The sequence below is a fragment of the Cebus imitator genome, unplaced genomic scaffold (assembly GCF_001604975.1).
Source record: "Cebus imitator isolate Cc_AM_T3 unplaced genomic scaffold, Cebus_imitator-1.0 Scaffold147, whole genome shotgun sequence".
Classification (NCBI taxonomy): domain Eukaryota; kingdom Metazoa; phylum Chordata; class Mammalia; order Primates; family Cebidae; genus Cebus; species Cebus imitator.
Window position 1 is genome coordinate 4,940,664 of NW_016107462.1, and position 21,934 is coordinate 4,962,597.

The 21,934-nt window shown below is 35.5% G+C and overlaps 1 protein-coding gene across 1 annotated transcript in view; it reads left to right on the forward strand.

The window, feature by feature from the left end:
* CENPQ (centromere protein Q) overlaps nt 1–21,934 on the forward strand; it is a 31,628-nt gene that overhangs the window by 2,082 nt on the left and 7,612 nt on the right. The window contains exons 2-9 of the mRNA XM_017542755.2: nt 5,659–5,778; nt 6,904–6,958; nt 7,984–8,104; nt 8,703–8,771; nt 13,195–13,324; nt 18,068–18,187; nt 18,323–18,400; nt 21,834–21,934. Of these exons, the coding sequence (XP_017398244.2) occupies nt 5,677–5,778; nt 6,904–6,958; nt 7,984–8,104; nt 8,703–8,771; nt 13,195–13,324; nt 18,068–18,187; nt 18,323–18,400; nt 21,834–21,934 (776 nt within the window). The 5' untranslated portion in view covers nt 5,659–5,676. The remainder of the gene's footprint in view (nt 1–5,658; nt 5,779–6,903; nt 6,959–7,983; nt 8,105–8,702; nt 8,772–13,194; nt 13,325–18,067; nt 18,188–18,322; nt 18,401–21,833) is intronic.

Consider the following 21,934-nt stretch of genomic DNA (forward strand, 5'->3'; position numbering starts at 1 on the left):
AGCTATAGCTTTACAAAATGTATTTCTTAAGTAATAAAACTTGAAAGTCAAAATTATTCTTTGATTCATGTGCTACAGAATGGATGTAGTGTTAGCAGACATGGAAATAGCATTAAACTCCTTGTACATCTCTATCAGAGCTCTTGGGTGGCCAAGTACATGGTCAGTGAGCAGTAATATTTTGAAAGAAATCTTTTTTTAATGAGCTTTAGGTCTTTTAAAAAAAGACCTAGAGTTAATAGCTTTAACTCCTCAGTAAACTATCCTGTAAACAAATATACTGTCACCCAGGCTTTGTTCTCCCATTTCCAGAGCACAGACAGAGCAGATTTAAAAGAGTTAAGGGCCCTAAGATTTTTCAAAATGGTCAATGAGCATTGACTTCAAGTCAACAACCCCATTAGCCCCTAACAAGAGACTCAGCTTCAAAAGACAGCTTTTGAAGCTTTGAAGCTATGCAGTGACTTCTTTCTAGCTATGCAAGTCCTAGACAGCATCTTCCAATAGAAGACTGTTTGTCTTCATTGAAAATCTGTTGTTTAGTGTAGCCACCTTCATCAGTTATCTTACCTAGAAGTGGATAACTTGCTGCTTCACTTTGTACTTTCATGTTATGGAGGTGGCTTATTTCCTTAAACCTCAGGAACCAACCTCTGCTATCTTCAAGCTCTTTTGCTGCAACTTCCTCACCTCTCTCAGTGTTCATAGAATTGAAGTGAATTAAGACCTCGCCATGGATTCGTCTTTGGTTTAAGGAAATGTGGTGGTTAGTTTGATCATCAATCCCAGACCACTCAGACTTTCTTCCTGTCAGTAATAAGGCTGTTTTGCTTTCTTATCATTCATGTCTTCACTGGAATAGCACTTTGAATTTCCTTCAAGAACTTTTCCTTTACATTCACAACTTGGCTAACTGGCCCAGCTTTCAGCCTGTCCTGGCTTTTGACGTGCTTACCTCACTGTGCTTAATCATTTCTAGCTTTTAATTTAAAATGAGAGATAATGTGATTTTTCCTTTCACTTGAACAGTTAGAGGCCATTGTGGGATTATTAATTGGCTTAATTTCAATATTGTTGTGTCTCAAGGAACAGAGAGGCCTAAGGAGAGGGAAAGAGGCAGGGAACAGGCAGTTAGTGGAGCAATCAGAACACACACAACATTTACCTATTAAGTTCTCTGATATTGGCATGGTTTATAGTGCCCCAAAACAATTACATTAGTAACATTAATCACCATAATAGATATAATAATGAGAAGGTTTGAAATATTGTGAGAATTATCAAAATATGACACAAACATGAAGTGAGCACAATCTGTTAGAAAAATGACATCGATATAGTTGCTCAATGCAGGCTTGCCACAAACCTTTAGTTTGTAAGACAACAACAAAATTCAATGTCTGTGAGGTCTAATCAAGTGAAACACAATAAAAAGAGTTATACCTGTACATTTCCACCCAAATGCACAAACCAGTTTAAGATAGTCATTCTCTCACTTGTCTCTTTTATAGCATTTATAAATATAGCACGTATGGTAATTATTTTCATGTTTGTCCCTACCTATGCAGTATCACTAAGCAATGATTTCCCTTGGATCTAAGAATGAGACAAAATGTCTATTCATTTTTATATGCACTGCAAGTTGCCCAGAAGTGATAGAAACGATGTCTTTGTTTATTGAATGCTTACTATGTCTCAATACTGTTCTAGGTGATTTATATATTCTTTGTTAAATCACTTTTGCTTTACAAAAGGCTTTAATGTTATTTCTTTTATTAATCATTTTACTAATGGGGAAACTCTGCTAATTTACTTGCCTAAAGATATACAGTTAATTAAGTATCAGGGCTAGATTTGGAGCTTGGACAATTTACTTATTTACTTTCTTTTTTTTTTGAGACGAAGTCTCCCTCTGTCACCAGGCGGGAGTGCAGTGGTGCAATCACGGTTCACTACAACCTCCGCCTCCCTGGTTCAAGTGATTCTTCCGCCTCAGGCTCCTGAGTGGCTGGGACTACATGCGCGCACCACCACACTGGGCGAATTTTTCTATGTTTTTAGTAGAGATGGGGTTTCACCATGTTGGCCAGGATGGTCTCGATCTCTTGACCTTGTGATCTGCGCACCTCGGCCTCCCAAAGTGCTGGGATTACAGGCATGAGCCACTATGCCGGCGGAACAATTTACTTTCATTGCAGAACTGCTCATAACCATGTGGTAGTGTTCTCAATCTGGGTTGATTTGACCAGGGGACATTTTGCAATGTCTAGAAACAATTTTGGTTGGCTCTACTCAGGGGTTGGAGGGATTCTAGCATCTGGCAGTCTAGGTAGATCCACGTATGCTGCTAAACGTCCTACAATACACAGCACAGACTCTTTAACAAAGAATGATCCCATTTAAAATGTAAATAGTGCTGAGGTTGAGAAACTTGGCGCTAAGGTAGTGCCTCAAGTAGGTGTCAGTGTTAACAGTACTTCTCAAACTGTGGTGAAAGACCAGTTTTGCTTTTTATTTCTAATAAGTCATAACTGATACTTGTGTAAAATGCAATTAAAAATGAATTATTAGTCAAACTCCCTCCTGGCGTAATGCCAGGAGAGAACTCTGATGTAAACAATGGGTATTGAGTAATACGATGTGTCAACAATTACAGCAAATGCACCACTTTGGTGTGTGATGTTGATAGTTGGTGTGTGATGTTGATAGTAGAGATTGTAGGGGGTGAGGGAGGGCAGGGATTATATAAGAACTTTGTTTGTTTTGCTCAATTTTATGTAAATCTAAAACTGTTCTAAAAAGGTTTATTTTTAAAAAAAAATACTAATTAGTAGAAAAATGATGTGGCAAAGACAAGACTAATTATTTTATATTTAGGTTCAATGTGCATAAAGTCACTCTGCCAAATTGCTATAAAAGTTTTTAAATGATTACCTTCAGTTTCCACATTTGAAAGGATTATGGCAAACAGTTTGAATGAGATTTGGAGTAGCACTAAATTACATGTTATTTAATAAAGAATATCAAGAAGAAAATGATTAATGGAATCAAATAATAAATAAATGCCAAATGAGACTGACCATAAAAGCCTATAGACTTAGAAATGAGGTAGAATAGTTAAGAAGACTTTGACAAGGAGGTGCCTCATGATCTGAGAGGGTGGGCAGAGACAGGACAGAGCTGCTCAGGTAGAAGGTATAGTATATGTTTGGGAGGTAGAATTACCCAAAGTGTGTTTAGGAAATCATCAAATCTAGCTAGAGAGGGAGATTTGACTATGGAGTAGTAGGAGATAAGTATGAAAAGGTAGGCAGAGTTAGGTTGTTAAGGACTGAAAATGGCATGGTAAAGAGTTTGAATGTGACACAGAAGGTATTGGGGTAAATTTTTTACTCACTTAACTTGTTCCAAAATTTGGGATTGGGAGGAACTAGGCAGGGCCTGCCCATGTCTTGTCCACGCAGTGTGGGCTGCAGCATATTGACTTAGGTGCATGTACCAGACTGGCAAGTTGGTGCTGGCTGTTGGCTGGGAGCTCAGCTAAGACTTGCCTAGTGTTTCAGTTCCTCTCCATACTGGCCTTCCTCATATGGTGGTGGCTGGGTTATAAGAGCCAGCGTTGGCCGGGTGTGGTGGCTCATGCCTGTAATCCTAGCACTTTGGAAGGCCAAGGCGGGCAAATCACTTGAGGTCAGGAGTTCAACATTGGCCTGGCCAACAAAGTGAAACTCCATCTCTACAAGAACACAAAATCCTGTAATCCCAGCTACTTGGGAGGCTGAGGCAGGAGAATCTCTTGAACCTGGGAGGCGGAGGTTGCAGTGAGCCGAGACTCTGCCACTGCGCTCCAGCTCAGGCAACAGTGCAAAACTCCATTGCAAACAAAGAAAAAAAAAGGAAAAAAAGGAGCAAGCGTTTCCAAGCAAGAGGAAGTCAAAGTTGCCAGTCTCTTCATGTCTAAGCCAATAAACTAGAACAGAATCACTTTTACTATTTTTCTGTTGCTCAAACAGCTGCAGAGTTTGCCAAGATTTAGGACAAGGAAAAATAGACCTTACTTCTTATTAACAACCGTGAGAAGGAATGTGTACCATTTTTTTTATTGTTGTTTTTTGGGTTTTTTTTATATTATTTATTTATTTATTTTTTTAGAGACAGGGTTTCACCGTGTTGGTCAGGCTGGTCTTGAACTCCTGACCTCGTGATCCACCCGCCTCAGCCTCCAAAGTGCTGGGATTACAAGCGTGAGCCACCGCACCCGGCCATGTGTACCATTTTTAATCTAAAATCTCAGCTATCCCTTGCCGCCTCACCTGGGTTCTTTTATTCGGTGAACAACCGTTCTAGGAGAGACCTACAAGTGAAATTCTGTCATGCGTTTTTTAAGTAGGGGAAGTATGAGGGTGTAGATGTCAAGTCGAAGGAATTAGGCATTTTAGAAATTGAACACAAGATAGAGAATGAGTGTATGGTAAGGATCACATTGTTCAAGAGCAGGGTAAGGTGATATTTTGACTTCCACTGCTTTTTGTAACTGGTCTGATATGTGGTTGCTAAATGTAGTTTGTGATCTTTCTTTCCCACTTTTTTTTTTTCCAGTCTTACTGGCAGTGGGTGGAGGGGAGCTTGAAGCTTTTAAAATTTGAGAGTATAGATTTATCCAGAGTACCCTCTATGTTGTCTCTCTCTAAATCTGCACATATATTTAAACTGTATCAGTATGGTAATTCTGACTGTTTAGAGAAGGAATGATGAATAATGTATCTGTATATCTAGCTATGGCTAATATGTGTATAAATATTTATGTGGGCATATATATATTTTTAGGCATATATAGCTAATATGTGCATATACATATTTCCTTGTATACTGTACCTAACTTCCAGCTGTTTCTTATGGTCTAATGCAAGAATAAGCATCTCATTCCTCTGTTCCTCTTATCAGAAATGGATTTGGTAATAAAAGAGGGAAAATGAGTTACTCTAAATTTTATCAACATCCCCGTTTCCAATCCCATATCTGTTTTGTAATTTGTGGGAGGGCGGTGTAATCAGTACATTTATTTCTGTACTCTTAGTAAAATGCACATAGCCCAGATAAGATTGCAGTTTACATTCTTAGTACTGTCAGACTAACACATGAATTTCCGCAAAATAGATTGACAATATAATCCTAAAAAGTGTCTCCTTCCATTTTTGGCAAAAATTGAGTAATGGTAAATTTATTACTTAAAGTAACAAGACCTAGGTTTTACTCCTTGAAGTGATATTATCTGCGACCACTTGATATTTCTGTTTCCTTGGATTTAAACATGGAAATGATGTTATCATACGATAGAGTTTAAAATAAAAAGTGCAAAAACATTTTTAAATTATTTTCTAAAATCCATGCATATGGAAGTTAATTTCTAGGAATGAAATTGAATTAGATATTCTTACTCTGACAAGAGTCAAAATTATTTGTTTTAAAATATGTTTGTTTAAAAGCATACAATCCTATGCTTAAATCCCAAACTTTCATTACAATTTTCTTTTTAAAAAAAGAGAATTTAGAACCTGTATAGGGAAGATTTTTAAACAAAACATTGTGCAAGGCTTTAGCTTTTTTTGTATTCTTTTCATCTTTACAGGTTTTTTTGTTTGTTTGTTTGTTTTTAAGCACTGTATTTAGATCAAGATGTCTGGTAAAGCAGGTGCTTCCAAGAAAAACTCTCAACAGTTAAAAAGAAATCCAAAGAGAAAAAAGGATAATGAGGAAGTGGTGTTGTCAGAGAAAAAGGTAATGAAAATATTAAGTTTCTCATTTAGAACTCTTCGACTGGGGCCAGGCACTGTGGCTCATGCTTGTAATCTGAGCAATTTGGGAGGCTAAGGTGGGCTGATCACTTGAGGCCAGGAGTTCCAGACCAGCCTGGCTAACATGGTAAAACCCCACCTCAACTAAAAATACAAAAATTAGCTAGGTGTGATGATGTGCACCTGTAGTCCCAGCTACTCGGAGGCTGAGTCATGAGATTTATTTGAACCCAGGAAGCAGAAGTTGCAGTGAGCCAAGATTCTGCCACTGCAATCCAGCCTGGGCAACAGAGTGAGACTCTGTCTCAAAAAAAAAAAAAAAAAAAGAAAAAGAAAAACTCTTCAGTTGGAAATATTATCTACTCTATGAAAACAGGGTCAGTGGTACTACAAATTATAGCAGTTCATATCATTGTATAAGAGCTTTTGCAACATGATTTGCAAAGTTCTAATAAATAATTGTTTACTGCAATTTCTAAAAATAAAATAAAAACAGTGGTTTACAGCAATTTCTAAAAATAACCATTGACCATAGAATTCTTTGAGGAAGAGAGGGTTTATAGGGCAGTGCTAAGGTATTTAATGGGAAGATTAGAAATGAAGTTTACAAATTCTTACAGCAATTAAATGTTAAAAGGTGAGAGAATTTGTCATTTGGTGGAGATTTTTATTAACACAGAGGACAAATAGTTTGGGAGGAATTAGCTTCTTTCTGCCACAATTTTGACCCTCTCTTTTAAAAGAATTAATGGATTAATCAAAAAAATTTTCATGTTTTAGTCTACTCACTAGGCAATGCCTATAATGTTTTGGAGGTAAAGTATGTAACATTATTTCATAGGCAAAGTGAGCAATGATTCATTTAAAACATTCTTTGACACTGTATAAAATTCTGTTATTATCAGCATTGTCAAGAATTGCTTTAGTATATCCTCTGCCTGTGATAAACATACACCATCTTTCTGTAGAAGTAGCAACATACATTTTTTTCCATCTGCTAGAAATTGTATGAATGCTCTGACATATATAACAAATTATTGTAAAAACAGTTTCTTTTTATCTGATGTTTAATTCTGTTTTATGTTTATGCATGTGTTTTTCCCTCTAGATTAGAAACACAGTGAAAAGAAATAAAAATCATCTGAAAGATCTGCCTTCTGAAGGTATTTCTTTTCTATTGCCTTGTTTAACTTGCTTCTTTATCAAGCTATCTATATTCTTGAAAAAAATTTCAGCATCTTGTTTATGAATTCTGCAAAAGATAGTAATAGCTACATTAGCATTTTTGTAAGAATACATAGTAGTGGTTAGTCAGTTATTTTGGTCAACTGAAATTTTAGTTAGCACCTCTGGCAAAATACTGTGCAGGCTTCAATGCCACTGAGTTGATGGGAACTAGCGAAATTCAGGCCCACAGCCTGAATTATTACTGATCTATTTTATAAAGACAAATCCACTGCTTGTTCTTCAAGACAAATATGCCTTCTGTTCTATACGATTAGTTTGGAACCATTATTATAAATTTGTTTTGAGTAAACTAGTTTGGAGTAGTTGTCTTTGGTTAAACGTTAGTGTTTGTTGGAAAGATTCTCTATGTCTCCTCAGCCGGCACTAAGTTTGGTCCTCTGGTTTTATACTCCCATAGCATACAGTACTTTTTTTTCCTTTTGTATGCTTTGCGCACCTATAATTTGTTCAATATCCCTTCTCTCCAATACTGATTTTCATGAGATCCAATACTATTTCTTCTTTTTTTAATCCCTAATAAGGAGAACAGTACCAACAGTATAGTCGACACTATGTATTTGTGGTTTGATTAATCTGTTTTGTTCCAGTTGCCATCCAACATTTGGAAAATAGTTTTCTGGTCCTTTCAATGAAATTTTTAAAGATTTTAGGCCATTTCTGAGAATGAAACTTTTCGTAATTAGGCTTGATTCTTCATTTAAAATTGTTTCTATTATCACTTGGTAGTATTTCCGTTAACTTATCAATAGAAAGCATATTCATATTCAACACCTGGGATATTATAGCTGTGTGATAAAAAGTAAATTAAACAGTTTATACAGCTTTATAATATTTTGTTCTCATAATTTCATAAGCTTTTTTAGATTAAAAAATTCAGTTTTTAAGCAAAAACATGTAAAACATCTTGATTAATCAGAGCCTGTTCTATTACCAATAACAGGACAAACAAAGCACACTAACCTAAAACAGGTAAAGATAGCATCCAGCAAGAGAAAAACTTGGCAACCTCTTTCAAAGAGTAGCAGAGACCATTTGCAAACTATGATGGAATCAGTAATAATGTAAGTATAACATTTTTCCATTTCATTGTTTTAGTTCCCAGTTAGGTGTTTCCTATGGATATTATCCTTTTAAATATTGCTATTTTAAGGTAACAGAGTACATTTCTGTTTTAGAAGAAGATATAATTAATGTGGTGGCATTTGCCTTCAGCAGAAAAGTCTTTGTTAATTTTAGAAACTTGGAATTCCATTGGTGAAATAAAAGCAAGAGTTTGTGGCGTGACTTGCTATCAGTAAAATTTTAACTTATGTCAATAGGGATTCTTTAGGAAAAAGATGAGTTCAAGTGACACTTTATATAGAAGCTACCACACTGGAAGGGATACAAAGAAAATAAGACAGAACTCTGCCATTGTGGAGCTAAAGTCTGTCAGAAGAGCCAGGCATATAAACTATTACAGTACAGTGTAGCAAAATATATATATAAGTAGATTTTTTTATTGTACCTCTTTTTAAAGTGTCTTTAACATGAAAGGAAAAGTGATTGATTCTGTCTGGCTAGTGGGGAGGCGCACTTGAGAGAAATCAGAGAGAAAAGGAGACAGAGCATGTTTATTTGTGTTTCAGACTACTATTTATTCCACCTTTTCTTTTCTAGAACAATTTTGAGTAAGAGTATTAAAGAAAAAGAAGAAATACAATACCATCTCAACGTCCTAAAGACAAGGTAATACTGTAGCATAATTAAAATGATTAAAACATAATTTTTAAAAACCTGACTTCTTCCTGTGTTGCCAAACAGACACTTGTGGAAGGCAAGATTTTTGTGTGTTTGTTGTTGTTGTTGTTGTTGTTGTTGTTTTGAGATGGAGTCTCTCACTGTCACCCAGGCTAGAGTGCAGTGGTGTTATCTTGGCTTACTACAACCTCAGCTTCCTGGGTTCAAGCAATTCTCCTTCCTCAGCCTCCAGAGTAGCTGAGGTTATAGGTGCCCACCACCATGCTCAGCTAATCCTTTGTATTTTTAGTAGAGTTAGGGTTTCACTATGTTGATCAGGCTGGTCTTGAACTCCTCACCTTGTGATCCACCCACCTCAGCCTCCCAAAGTGCTGAGATTACAGGCATGAGCCACTGTGCCCGGCCCATTTTTTTTGTTTGTTTGTTTTTTGTTTTTAAAGAAGGTGAACAGCTTAGAAATATGTATTCTTTTCTAAACTGCTGCTGCACATGTTTCTCAAATAAGTTTCAGGGAACTTAACAACAACCACAACAAAACCTGAAAATCAAAAAATTCTGTCTCCACAGTTCAATCTTCTGTATCAGAATTTGAGAACAATTTTGTCCACTTGAACTCCCTTCAACTTCATTTTTAATAATCTGAAGTTAATAGTTCACCACTCTTATCTGATATTTATCCTATTGCAGTGTTTTTCCTTCATTTCATATTGTCAAATTTGTACTTTGTATAAATTTCTAAGATATTATTGTTCTTCACCTTATGGTAAATCACCCATGGAACTTTCTTTTCAAGAGTTCTTAAAAGGCATACAACTGCCCGCAATTTTTAATAATTACTTTTCTGCAGTATTTACATAACTTTTTCTTTTCATAAGAAAATGTTCTGCTTCTCAGTTTCAAGTTTCCCTAGAAATGTTTATGACCTATTTTAGGGAATTCCTTTGAGCACAAATTCTGTTTACTTTTTCTTTAAATATAATTTTCAACCCAAAGTAGCCAAGTAGAAAGAGTGAATGGGATGGATTGGGTGGGATGAGAGTTTGTTGAGAAAGGTTGAACAGATTAAACAAAGACTGCTAAAAGCAGGCTTGAAATTGCTTAAAGGTTCAGCAGCCTATGATTAAAGAAGGAGGAGGATATTTAAAAGATAATAAATGAGCAAATATAAGTTTAATGAAAATGTAGCTATTTAGGATTTTTTTAATATAGGACAAATACTGTTTAGTGTGTGAATGAAAATATTACATTACATAATAGTTGTTCATAGTGATAACCTTGGTTCATTGGAAAAATTATATTCAACAAATAGATAGTCTCTTCATCATGTAGCAGCTATGGAGAGATATATTTCAAGGCCTATTTCCTCCTTATTTTTACTTTCACAACTTGCTTTCACAAAGCAAGTCACAAAGTAATCATACCCAACATACAGTTATTTCTACAGATACAGCAAAGTACAGCATTAGCAAACTGATCCTTATTGGAAGTCTGAATACATTCTTCTGTAGCAGTGTTTCTCCAAGTATATTTGAAACGCTTGTTCTCACAGATACTCTATGGATAAAAGTAACCTGTGGTGAATTATATTTGGGTACATTAGCTTTTAAGCATCCCTGCACTAAATAAATCTGTTTCATTTTCTTTAACCTAGCATCTCCCAAGTTGATATTTCTGGGAACTCATTTTCATATATTAGTCTTATCTCTGCTTTTGACTAAATGTTGGCTTCATTATTTTCTTTTTTTTTAGTTTTCAGTTGTTCTTACTAGATTACAACTATAGTCATATATAGCTTCTTATATATATCATTTTAGCCTTGTGAAGAAAGAGGAAAAAGAAAACTCTTATCCTCTTACCTTCAGATAGAAAATTCTAGGAAATGGTTTCTGATTGGCCAAACTTAGATGATATACACCTATCCTTGGTGTGATTTTGTGACAAGAGCTACCATGGGTATGATTGATATAAACTTGATTATATACCTAGCCCCATGATTACACAGACAGGTTTGCTAGGCAAATAAAACTGCTGCCACTGTAATTCTAAAGGAACATACTTTGGGAAAGTCTGTCCTATAGAAACAGTGTTATAAGTGGTGATTAAATGTTGCTGATATAGTAGGATATATTCAAGGCATGGTTTTAGTTTCTAAGAGTTAGTGAGACTCCTGGAAATCTAACGGCCATTTAGAACATTTGGAGTAGTGAATGACACTTCCACATAATTGATTTAATAAACATATAGAAGAAACTTCATAAATAAAAGATTTTAGTTAAGAAAATAAAAAACTTACCCCTCTTAGGGTAAGTTTTTAAATGCCTAATGATATTTCTGAACAACTAGAGGTTGTCTTAACAGTTTAATGAGAGTTATGATTTGTGGGGTTTTGCTGCCTACTTTTTTCTTTACAAACATAAAAATTTTATTTGCAAACTAAGCATTTAACAAAGGTCCTTATCAAGACTCTATAAGGAACTTAAATTAGCAAGCAAAAAACCAACAATCCTATTAGAATGTGGGCAAAAGACATGACCAGACACTTTTCAAAAGAAAACATATATGTGGCCAACAAACATGAAAAAATGCTCTCAACATCACTAATTACTAGAGAAATGCAAATGAAAACCGCAATGAAATACCATCTTACAGCACTTAGAATGGCTGTTACTAAAAAGTCAAAAAGTAACAGATACTAGTGAGGTTGCTGAGAAAAAGGAATGCTTATACACTGCTAGTGGAAATGTAAATTAGTTCAACCATTGTGGAAAGCAGTTTGGCAGATTCACAAAGAACTTAAAACAGAGCTATCATCCAACCCAGCAATCCCATTATGGGGTATATACCTGAAGGAATATAAATCGTTCTACGATAAAGACATATTCACACTTATGTTCACCACAGAACTATTCACAATTGCAAAGACATGGAATCAGCTGGAATACTATGCAGCCATAAAAGAACGAGATCATGTCCTTTGCAGCAACATGGTTGGAGCTAGAGGTCGTTATCCTAAGCAAACTAATACAGAAACAGAAAACCACATAGGGCATGTTCTCACAAGTGCGAGCTAAACATTGAGTACATATGGACACAAAGAAGGGAACAACAGATACCAGGGCCTACTTGAGGGAGGAGAGTGAGGGTTGAGGAAGTACATGTCAGGTACTATGCTTATTATCTGGGTGAAGAAATAACCTGTACACCAAAGCCCCACATTTGCCTACATAACAAACCTGCATATGTACTCCTGAACCTAAAATAAAAGATTTTTTTTCAATTAAGATTTTAACAGGATCCCAAATGTAGGCTAGTGGGTTCCCCTATTGTTCAGATTTCTTCAAATGTTAAGTAGTAGAACTTTTTAGAACCCAGAGATGCTGGTATTATAAAAGGAATCAAATTTAGCTTTTCCTCATAAAATTCAAGAATCAAATCTGGGAAGGCTATTTTGCAGTCTGCCAGATGTGATGACAGAATAGATGTTTCTACTGGTGATCAAATCAACTCAAATTTGTAAAAGAATTTTTTAACTTTAATGTTAAATATTCATGTTTATAGTACTTTTGAGCAATGCACTTTAATCTTAGTGTTTTATTTGCCTTAAACTCTATAGAACTCAGTTTTCTTTGAAATCATTAGAATAACTCATGTAAATCTTCTCTATTTTTGATCACATTCTCTAAAATAATTGAGATTTGGAGTCCAGGGTCATAGTTAAGACTTCTAGACTAGTGTTCTGTCCCTTAACCAACAATTCACAATAAATAATAGACTCATGTCCTGTAATAGTTTAGAAAACATCTGTATGATACAAGGAAATTTTGGTTTTAAAATGTATATAAATTGTCAAATGTGTAAAATGGAAAACTTTCTTTTAGTAAAGTAGCTTCAGTATCCCTTCATTTGCGGTAAATCTTTTTTTTTTTTTTTTTTTAGACAGAGTCCCACTCTGTCACCAGGCGCCAGTGGCACGACCTCGGCTCACTGCAACCTCCGCCTCCCGGGTTCAAGCAATTCTCCTGCCTCAGCCTCCTGAGTAGCTGGGACTACAGGCGTGTGCCACCATGCCCAGCTAATTTTTTGTAGTTTTAGTAGAGACGGGGTTTCACCGTGTTGACCAGGATGGTCTCGATCTGTTGACCTCGTGATCCACCCGCCTCGGCCTCCCAAAGTGCTGGGATTACAGGCCTGAACCACCGCACCCAGCCTTCAGTAGACCTTAATAAATTGAAAGGCTAAATGATTTGTCAGGGCTTTTTGAAGGGGAGACTTACTGGCACAGTTACCCAGTGGTAATAAAAGAATATTGTACCCTTAAGAATATGAGGACAAGAAAAAATGAGGACTGTTTTAAAATAATAATAATACTCAAAAATGAACAAAATAAATACGTTTTTATTTTATTCTTAAGATTGCTACAACTGTGTGAAACTCTGAAAGTTCCTCCCAAAAAGACAGAAGATTTAGCTAATGTGTCAAGTCTGCTGAATGTGGAAAGGGCACGAGACAAAGCTAATGAAGAAAGTCTGGCATTACTGCAGGTATGAAATTTGAACAGGGAATCCATAATTAGAGAGTTAGGGAAAGGAGAAAAGACCAAAGTTTTTTAAGTTATGATGATGTTCTTCCAGTTGTAACTACTAGATCTTGAAACAGGTTTTTCATTAAATTTTTTTTTCATTAAAGCAAAAATTTGTCTGAACTTAGCACCTCCAAAGTCAAAGTATTTCTAACATATTTGCAGATAAGTAGCAGTCCTATTTTTTTTTATCAGACTTTAACTGAACTATCTTAGTGTTTTTAATTATCAATTTGTAGGAACTTATTACCAAATACCGTGAAATTTTAAAACATGTAAGTTTTTCTAACCTGTATATGGCAAGAAAACACAATTATCATTATAGTTAATATGCACTGATGACTTCCTATACCCCAGACACTGTTCTAAGCACTTTATAGTTATATCCCTTAATCGTCACAATAAATCATAATTTAGAGTATGACCTAAAGTATTCTCATTTTACAAACATGATAAAAAGACATACTGCTATTTCTAACTGAACCTTAGACAAATTGCTTAAAGTTGAGGTGCTAACTTTGTCATTCTGATGTTGGTGCACGATTCTTGATCACTGAGCTGTATGGCATTCTGTGGAAGATAGTGGGAGATAACCTTATCTATCATGATTAACTTCTAGCTTTTAATTAATGGATATCTGAACAACTAAGAAACAGCAACCTTAAGGAGCTTATTAGATAATTATAAAAACTAAAACACGTCAGACCCCACATATCCCTTAGACATTTTGAAGTAGTTTGTAGATGTAGTGCATAGATTTTAGTTGCAATTTAGTAAGTACAAGGTGGTAGTAGTTTCTGCAAGGAACATATTCCCAATAATTTGTAATAATTCAAAAGTAACAAATAATTCATTCCCATTTTTCCATAAGATTGAGAATAAAGTTGAAGGAACAGTTTTCTGAGCATAAATCTATATGTATTTTTAATTAATAGGGTGGGTATTTTTTGGTGGCTGACTCACTTTATTCAAAGCGTGATATTATATTTTATTTCCATCCCAAAGTTCCTACTTTTTTAGGGCATGTTTTCAATATTGGCATTAGCTTCATCACCTAAACACTTAGATGGCCTTTATTTAGGTTTTTTTAAAAGGTTTGAAAGCATGATAATGGAGAATTTTAACACTTACTATTTATGCACATCAGTTAAGAGTGTTCTGAAGTCATAATGGTAGTGTGATTTTTATGATGCTGGGAAGCATTTCTGTTCTCCAGCTGAAATTTGACCTCCATAGGACATAAGCATAATTATAGTCTGTGGTTTGCTTGTTAGTCACTCAGAAGAAGCACCACTGGCATTTGGAGCAGGAAAGTTCTTCATTGGCATAAGAGGATCTTTGGATTAGCAGTTTGTAAACTCTATCTGTAACCATTAGTTTTCTCCTCTGTACCTCAGAGCCATTGCTTTTTCTCACTGCAGCCTAGAGTTATTGCTGGTGATGATTTTCCAAAACCTGTAATAGTAAAAGAAATTTTATTTATTTAACATTTTCATTGTGCTCTCACTCAGTAATAGTGCCAGGGAAACAACAATGGTAAACAGCATCTTGGAGATTCTGGGAAGACGGCATTAGAGCAGCTGAAGCATAATTTTTTAGACTCCCTGATCTTATCATAAAAATGGATCCATAGGATTTCAGAATAAGAGTTAGTATAAGAAAATATGACAATAAAGACCAAAAATAACATTCCTGCATACACCAAAAGCATGCCAAAAAGACCTGCGCCTAGAACAGCTGAACATTAACTTAATTTCTCAAGTGACCTGAAATAAATTCAGAAAAAATGATAGAAAATATAAGGGAAACATTATAAATCAGAATTAGAAATACTGATAAATGAAAGTACAGAATTCAGGAATGAATGAGACATAAAAGAAAAACTTTCAGGTATGTAGATTTAGTTGCAATTTAGTAAGTACAAGGTGGTAGTAGTTTCTGCAAGGAAACTACTAAGTTAGAAGAAACACTAAAGCAAATAAACACAACAGATAAAAATAGAAGACAACATAAGCAGAAAATTTTCAGAATCATAAAAACATTTGTAAAAGGAATTGAGAAAAAAAATCCTCAAAGAAGATACAGTATGAATATGGTAGTAATACCCAAAGATAACCAAAGGGATGAAACAAAATAAATTTTATAATAAGAAATTTTAACCCTCTCTATATTTAACCCTTTTACTCATTCAGTGCTGTTATACATTCCCTTTGTAGTGGGTTGAATCTAGGAAAAGGGTCTTGTCAGATAAATTAAGGATCTCAAGATGAAATCATCCTGGATTGTCATGGGTAGGTCCTAAATCCAATGACAAGTGTTCTTATAAATGACAAGAGAAGGCACCAAGACAAAGAAAAAGCCATAGGAAGGCAAAGGCAGAAACTAGAGCAATGCAGCTACAAGGAATGCTGACAGCTATCAAAAGCTAAAAAAGATAAGAAAGCATTCCCCTCTCTTGTCTTCAGAGGGATTGTAGCCCTGCCAACAATCTCGATTTTGAACTTCTGTCCTCCAGAACCATGACAGAATGAGTTTCTGTTGTTTTAAGCCAAGTAAGTGGTACAGCAGCCACAGGAAACTAATATATGTGGTTTGCTTTATATTTATATTGGACAGCACTCTGTTAACTCCAACAACCAATTCACAGAAAATACAGGGCTGAGGAACACATTAAAATTCATTCAACAGGGAATGCAGTTCACAAAATTTAGCCCATAGGAAATTCCCCAGAGCAAACTATCTAATCTCCACAAATAAATTATAAGGAACCAAAAAAATTGAAATGGAAGCCTCCTAAAGACAAAAAGAGACTTAGACATATCAACCTGACAGTTTGGAACCTGATTAAAACAAAATAGAAAAACTCCAATTTATAAGAAAATTGAAAATGTGAACACTAACCATATGCTTCATATTAAGAAATTTATTGGGATTTTTAAAAGTGTAGTAATGATACTACCGTCTTATATGTCTTTAAATCCATTAGAGCTATATACTGAAATATTTATAGATAAAAGGATTTCTAGGATTTGAAATAGTGCAAGGGAAGCAGAGGTGGATGGAGTTAAAGGTATAACAAGATGGCCACAGGCCAGGCACAGTGGCTCACACCTGTAATCCCAGCACTGTGGAAGGCCGAGGCATATGGATAAACGAAGGTCAGGAGTTCAAGACCAGGTTGGCCAATATGATGAAATCGTGTCTCTGCTACTACTACTACTACTAATAATAATAATAATAATAATAATAATAAAATTAGCTGGGTGTGGTGGCAGGTGCCTGTAGTCCCAGCTACTGGGGAGGTTGAGGCAGGAGAATCACTTGAACCCAGGAGGCAGAGGTTGCAATGAGCCAAGATCGTGCCATTGCACTCTATCCTGGACAACAGGAGTAAAACTCATCTCAGAAAAAAAAGATGGCCATGAGTTGATCATTGAAACTGGCCGATATGTATATGGATGTTCATGAGAACATTCTCTCTTACTATATATGTTTGAAATTTACTATAATAAAAAATTTAAAAAGTCTGTTCCTCCATGGCGTTTAGATTCAAGTGAATAGAGCTCACAGTCCCAAAATCTTAGGCATTCAAGGATCAACACATTCTTAGGAAGAGGCCAGACAATAAACATTTTAGCCTTTTTGGACCACATATGGTTAACTATTTTGCTGCATATACTTTTGGTTTGTTGAGGTTTTGACCAATCTTTTAAAAATGTAAAAACAACTCAGTTCTTGAACTGTACAAAAATATCCCATGGACAATTGCTGACCCCTGCAGCTACGCTTTTATTAAAAAAAAAAAAAAAAAAAAAAAAAAAAATGTCATTTAGAAGCCAAAATGTATTTCTTGAGGACGACTACTCTAGTTGCCAGCAACAGTTCTGCATCCAGTATTTGGAGAACGACATAGATATAGTATCAATCTTATTGCTGAACAAGATTTCAGAGTTACTTCTGTATATTTCCTGTGTGGCTTATTTATTTGTTCCCCAAAGCCAACAGGCAGTGTTATCATTGACTGTTGCTAGGACTGTACTTGAAAGCAGTGCCGTACTTAATACCTTTTAGAAGCCTAGAAGCTTGCCAATTTTAATTTTATACTTGGCCTGCAAACAACACATCCTTGATATGTTGTTCCCATACTTGTTTTATTCATTTCTCATTTTCTTTGCATCTTCCCCTATAAATTATATATTCCTTTAATGTGAGAAAGTGTTTTTCATTTTTTTATTATTTTCCCTGCTCTAATACCCAACATTACTTCCTTTTGAAAATTAAAATAGCAGACTCTCAAATGTTCCTAAATAAATGAAAACAATTCAGAATTCTCCGTTACATGAAGTTTTATTCTGCTTAGGGAAGGTTGCTGTATTTGCTGTCATCAGTTCTGAGCTCTGCTAGATTTACACTTGGATCTTCCAGTATCTCTGACACTAGCAGCATCGGTAGGTTTTGAGGAAGTTTTCATGTATATCCTTGGTCCAGGAAAATTAGATTTCCTTATAATGCATTAATATCTTGACAAACCAACTTTCCAAGAAGTCTGTTTTTCGAAAGAAACAAAAGTAAATTCACCAGTTGCTTCTAAAAATGTTTTAACATACAAGGTATTTTTCAAAATGTGTATGTATAACAATGTCTGTTAGGATTTAATATTATAATGTGTTTAACTTAAAATGTTTATTTCCTCTTTCTGACTCAGGAAGAAATAGATAAAATGGTAGAGACTACAGAGTTAATGACTGGGAATATTCAGAGGCTAAAGAACAAAATTGAAATTCTGGCAAGTGAAGTGGAAGAAGAAGAGGAGAAGATAAAACAGGTAATTATTTTAAAATGTATTGTTGGAATTTGGATATAATTTTTAGTGGTTACATTCTGCCAGGACAATTTTTGAGTATACTATGCTGAGAGAAATCAGCTTTTTGAAATAATCTGTGGCTTTCTTCTACTTTAGATGCATCAAATAAATAATAGTGGAGTCCTCTCTCTTCCAGAACTTTCTCAGAAAACTCTCAAAGCACCCACACTTCAGGTAAGTATCTATTTACCATATTGATTACAGGTATACTTTGGAGATTTTGCAAGTTTGGATCCAGATCGCAGCAAAATAGCAAATAACTGCAATAACACAAGTCACACAAATATTTTGAATTTCCACTGCATATAAAGTTATGTTTACACTATACTGTAGTCTAGTAAGTGTGAAAAAGCATTATTTCTTTAAAAAAAAAAAAAGCAGACCGTAATTTTAAAAATGCTTTATTGCTAAAAAAAAAAAAAAAAAGTTGACGACCATCTGCACCTTCAGCATGTTGTACTCTTTTCGCTGGTGGAGGGTCTTGTCTCGAAGTTGCTGGCTGACTGATCGGCATGGTGATTACTGAAGATTGAGAAGCCTGTGGCAATTTCTTAAAATAAGAAAATGAAATTTGCCGCATCAGTTGATTCTTCCTTTCATGAATGATTTCTCTGTAGCATATGATGCTGTTTCATAGCGTTTTACCCACAGTAGAACTTACTTCAAAATTGTAGTCACTTTTCTCAAACCTTGTCATGGCTTTTATCAGCTAAGTTTATGTCGTATTCTGTATCCTTCATTGTTATTTCAACTATGTTTACAATGTCTTCATCAGGAATAGATTCCATCTCAAGAAACTACTTTCTTTGCTCATCCATTAGAAGCATCTCCTGATCCATTCACGTTTTATAATGAGATTGCAGCAATTCAGTCCCATCTTCAGGCTGCACCTCTAATTCCAGTTCTCTTGCTGTTTCTACCACAACATCAGTCACTTCCTCCACTGAAGTCTTGACCCCTCAAAGTCATCCATGAGGAGATTAAAAATTGAATCAGTTTTTTCTAAACTCCTGTTTTTGGTATTTTGACTCCTCTTATGAATCATGAATAGTCTTATTGACGTCTAGCATGATAAATGTCTTTCAAGATGTTTACAATTTATTTTGCCCAGATCCATCAAAGAAATCACTATCTAGGGCAGCTACAGCCTTACAAAATTTATTTCTTAAATAATAAGACTTGAAAGTTGAAATGACTCTTTGATCCACAAGCTGCAGAATACATGTTGTGTTAGCAAATATGAAAACATTAATCTCCTTGTGCATCTTCATCAGATCTCTTGGGTAACTGGGAACATTTTCAATGAGCAGTAATATTTTCAAAGGAATCTTTTCTGAGCAGTAGGTCTTAACAAGGGGCTTAAAATATTCAGTAAGCCATGCTTTTAACAGATGTGCTGTCATCCAGGCTTTCTTGTTCTACTTACAGAGCAGAGACAATGCAGATTTAGTAGAATTAAGGACCCTGGGATTTTCAGAATGGTCATTGAGCATTGGCTTCAACTTCAAGTCACCAGCTGCATTAGCCTCTAACAAGAGCCTAACAAAAGCTTGTCCTTTAAAGCTTTGAAGCCAGGCATTGCCTTCTCCTCTCCAACTACAAAAGTCCTAGAGATGGCATCTTCTTCCAATAGAATGCTATTTTGTTAACATTGAAAATATGTTGTTTCCTATAGCCGCCTTCATCAGTGATCTTAGCTAGCTATGTCTTCTGGGTGAGTAGCTGTAGCTTTTCTATCAGCACTTTTTGCTGCTTCACCTTGCACTTTTTATGTTATAAAAACAGCTTCTTTCCTTAAACCTTGCAAACTAACTTCTGCTAGCTTCAGGTTTTTCTTCTGCAACTTCCTCACCTCTGTCAGCCTTCACAGACTTGAAAAGAGTTAGGCCCTTGCTGTGGATTAGGATGTGGTTTAAGGGAAATGTTGTGGCTAGTTTGATCTTCCATCCAGACCACTCAGACTTTCCCCATAGCAACAATAAGGTTGTTTTGCTTTCTCATCATTCGTGTATTCACTGAAGTAGCACTTTAAATTTCCTTCAAGAACTTTTCCTTTGCATTCACAACTTGGGTGTTTGGCACAAGAGGCCTAGCTTTTGGTTTGCTTGTCTTTTGATATACCTTCCTCTCTAAACTTAGTAATTTCTAGCTTTTGGTTTAAAGGAAGAGACATGATTCTTCTTTTCACCTGAACACTTAGAGGCCATTCTAGCATTATTAACTGGCCTAATTTCAATATTGTTGTATCACTGGGAATAGGGAGGCCCAAAAAGAAGGAGAGAAACTGGGAAATAGCTGGTTGGTGGAGCAGTCAGAACACACAACAATTAACAATTCAGTTCACTATTGGATATGGTTGCAGTTGTGGCACCCCAGAACAATTACAGTAGTTCAATCAAAGAGCACTGGGCGTAGATCACCATAATAGATATCGTAATAATTTTTAAAGTTTGAAATGTTACAAGAATTACCAAAATGTGATGTAGAGGCACAAAGTGAGCATGTACTGTTGGAAAAATGCTGCTGGTAGACCTGCTTCACAAAGAGTTGCCAAAACCTTCAGTTTGTAAAAAACACAATATCTGGGAAGCACAGTAAAATGAGACATCCCTATATATCATAGACCAGTTATATACATATATATAAAAGCATTATGTCCTATTTCTTTCCTTAAACAAATGGAACCTGATACAAACTGTTTGGCAAATTACTTTTCTCATTTGACTCTACAGTTTGAACATCTTGTCAGTCACATAGATCTCACATTTTTGTTGATAGCTGTGTAACATTCTGTTGCATGGATGTCATAATATAATTTGTAATTTACTAGTGGAAATACATAATTTTTTATTGCAGATAAGAGAGGGTACACCCTTGTACATAAATCCTTACTGATTTGTGTAGTCATAATTGTAGGATACATTTCTAGAAGTAAATATTGACAGTTTGGTTTTTTTATGCATCTAACAATGGCATATAACTCCTTACAAAATAGTACTTTCTTATTTGTAGTAAACTCTAAACTGGTAATTTTTCTTCAGAGGACTCAAGTAGATATTGTAGTATAAATGTTTGTAGCATTGGAAATTCTTCATGTTTTCTCAAAAAGCAATTGAAAATTTTCCTCACGCCTGTAATCCCAGCACTTTGGGAGGCTGAGGCAGGTGGATCATCTGAGGTCAGGAGTTGGAGACCAGCCTGACCAACATGGAGAAACCCATCTCTACTGAAAACACAAAATTAGTTGGGCATGGTGGCTCATGCCTGTAATCCCAGCTATTTGGGAAGCTGAGGCAGGAGAATTGCTTGAATCTGGGAGGTGGAGGTTGCAGTGAGCTGAGAACATGCCATTGCACTCCAGCCTGGGCAACAAGAACGAATCTCGGTCTCACAAAAAAAAGAAAAATTCTTATCATCCACCAGTGGTAAGAGGAGCAGGATGGGGAGAGGGAGAGATAGATTTGAAAGAATGGCCATTAGTTGACAATTATTGAAGTTGGGTGATGGATACTTAAGATTTATTTATTATACTGTTCTCTCTGACATACATTTGAGATTTTTCATACTAAAATGTTAAAGACTATATTTAATACTATTTTTCCCACAGCAAGAGATTTTGGCACTAATTCCAAACCAGAATGCTCTTCTAAAGGACTTGGATATTCTTCATAATTCATCACAGATGAAGAGCATGTTAATATTCATTGA